Raw genomic sequence first — 1,172 nt, 5'->3', positions numbered from 1 at the left:
GGAGAGGGGAAAAGACAGAAAGAGATCCTTCCTCCTCTCCAAACAGACTCCTTGGAGACCTGCTGAGTCCATTCTTAGAGCGGGCCCTGAGCGCAGGCTGAGGAGAGCCCCCTGTGCCCGTCTCTTCCCAACGACGCCTTCAGTGACATCACACTGGTAGCCTGAAACCGGCCCTGGTGGGAGTGTTGACACCATGGAAATCGGTCAGTGCTACAGATCAGAGCTTTACTATACCCCCAGCTACTTGACCAGCGTACCCCTGGGCAGACCTTTCTTAATCAAATTCCACCTTGGGAATTAAATCCACAAACACTATGTTACTTTATATGCTCTAATCTACCTTCCGTGGTGTGGGAGAGGAACCCCAAGCCAAGTCAGTAGGAGCTATGATGGAGCGAGTTCTGAAAACCAGGTTTTGCCTCGGGCTGTGCAGACATGCTCAGCCTTCATGTCCTCTGAAAAGGGATTGAGGCAGTCTATGGGGGAGTTTCGTGGATGTTGTCTCCACTGAAATGTCACAGCAACAGGACTGTAAAATGTGGGGTTGCAGGTGCTGCAGGATCGCAATTAGCCTATCTTTCCCTCTGCAGCAGCCGGTGTGTGTGCTGCTCTGCGTGTAATTAACCAGGTGCCGCCCTGCTGACGGGCGCTTTGTTCCCCCTGCAGGACCGCGCACGCCAGAGCGAAAGCTGACGCCGCGGACCAGGCTGCACTGGCTGCCCGCCAGGAGAGCGACATCGCGAGAGCCGTGGCCAGGGAGCTGTCCCCGGACTTCTACCAACCAGGTAAGACCCTTGTCCTGTGATGCAAGAGGTGCGAGCGTGGCGCCTGGTTTCCTTTTCTGGTTCTTTTCTGTTTCACTGAAAGGTGCGTGCTTCATGAACCCCAGAAATAACTAGAAAATAAGCAGGAGCAGAGAGGGATAAATAATACCTGAAGTCTGCATCAGGAGGACTCACGGTGTTATATCAATGGAGGCTCGGGTTCTTATGAACAATCGCTCTTATAAATTCTGCATGTTAGCGCAGGAGATTCAGCCTCGTCCCCAGTGCATCTCCTGTTCAGCCTCCCCTCCTCAGCAACAAACTGTGAGCTGATGGCAGGAAAGGCGACAGGGTCTGAAAGAAGTATCTGGATTCTAAGAAAGTGTGTAATGTTCAGTGACCAGTTGC

The 1,172-nt window shown here is 52.9% G+C and overlaps 1 protein-coding gene across 3 annotated transcripts in view; it reads left to right on the top strand.

Moving 5' to 3' along the window:
• Window positions 1-1,172, top strand: part of JPH1 (junctophilin 1) — a 75,865-nt gene that overhangs the window by 56,851 nt on the left and 17,842 nt on the right. For all 3 annotated transcript variants that reach the window (XM_019643626.1, XM_019643627.1, XM_019643628.1), the window contains exon 2: window positions 667-785. In XM_019643626.1, the coding sequence (XP_019499171.1) occupies window positions 667-785 (119 nt within the window). The remainder of the gene's footprint in view (window positions 1-666; window positions 786-1,172) is intronic.

Source organism: Hipposideros armiger, unplaced genomic scaffold, assembly GCF_001890085.2.
Source record: "Hipposideros armiger isolate ML-2016 unplaced genomic scaffold, ASM189008v1 scaffold_80, whole genome shotgun sequence".
NCBI classification, from domain to species: domain Eukaryota; kingdom Metazoa; phylum Chordata; class Mammalia; order Chiroptera; family Hipposideridae; genus Hipposideros; species Hipposideros armiger.
Note: the sequence above shows the minus strand (reverse complement) of the source record. Positions and strands in the feature narration are given on the sequence as shown.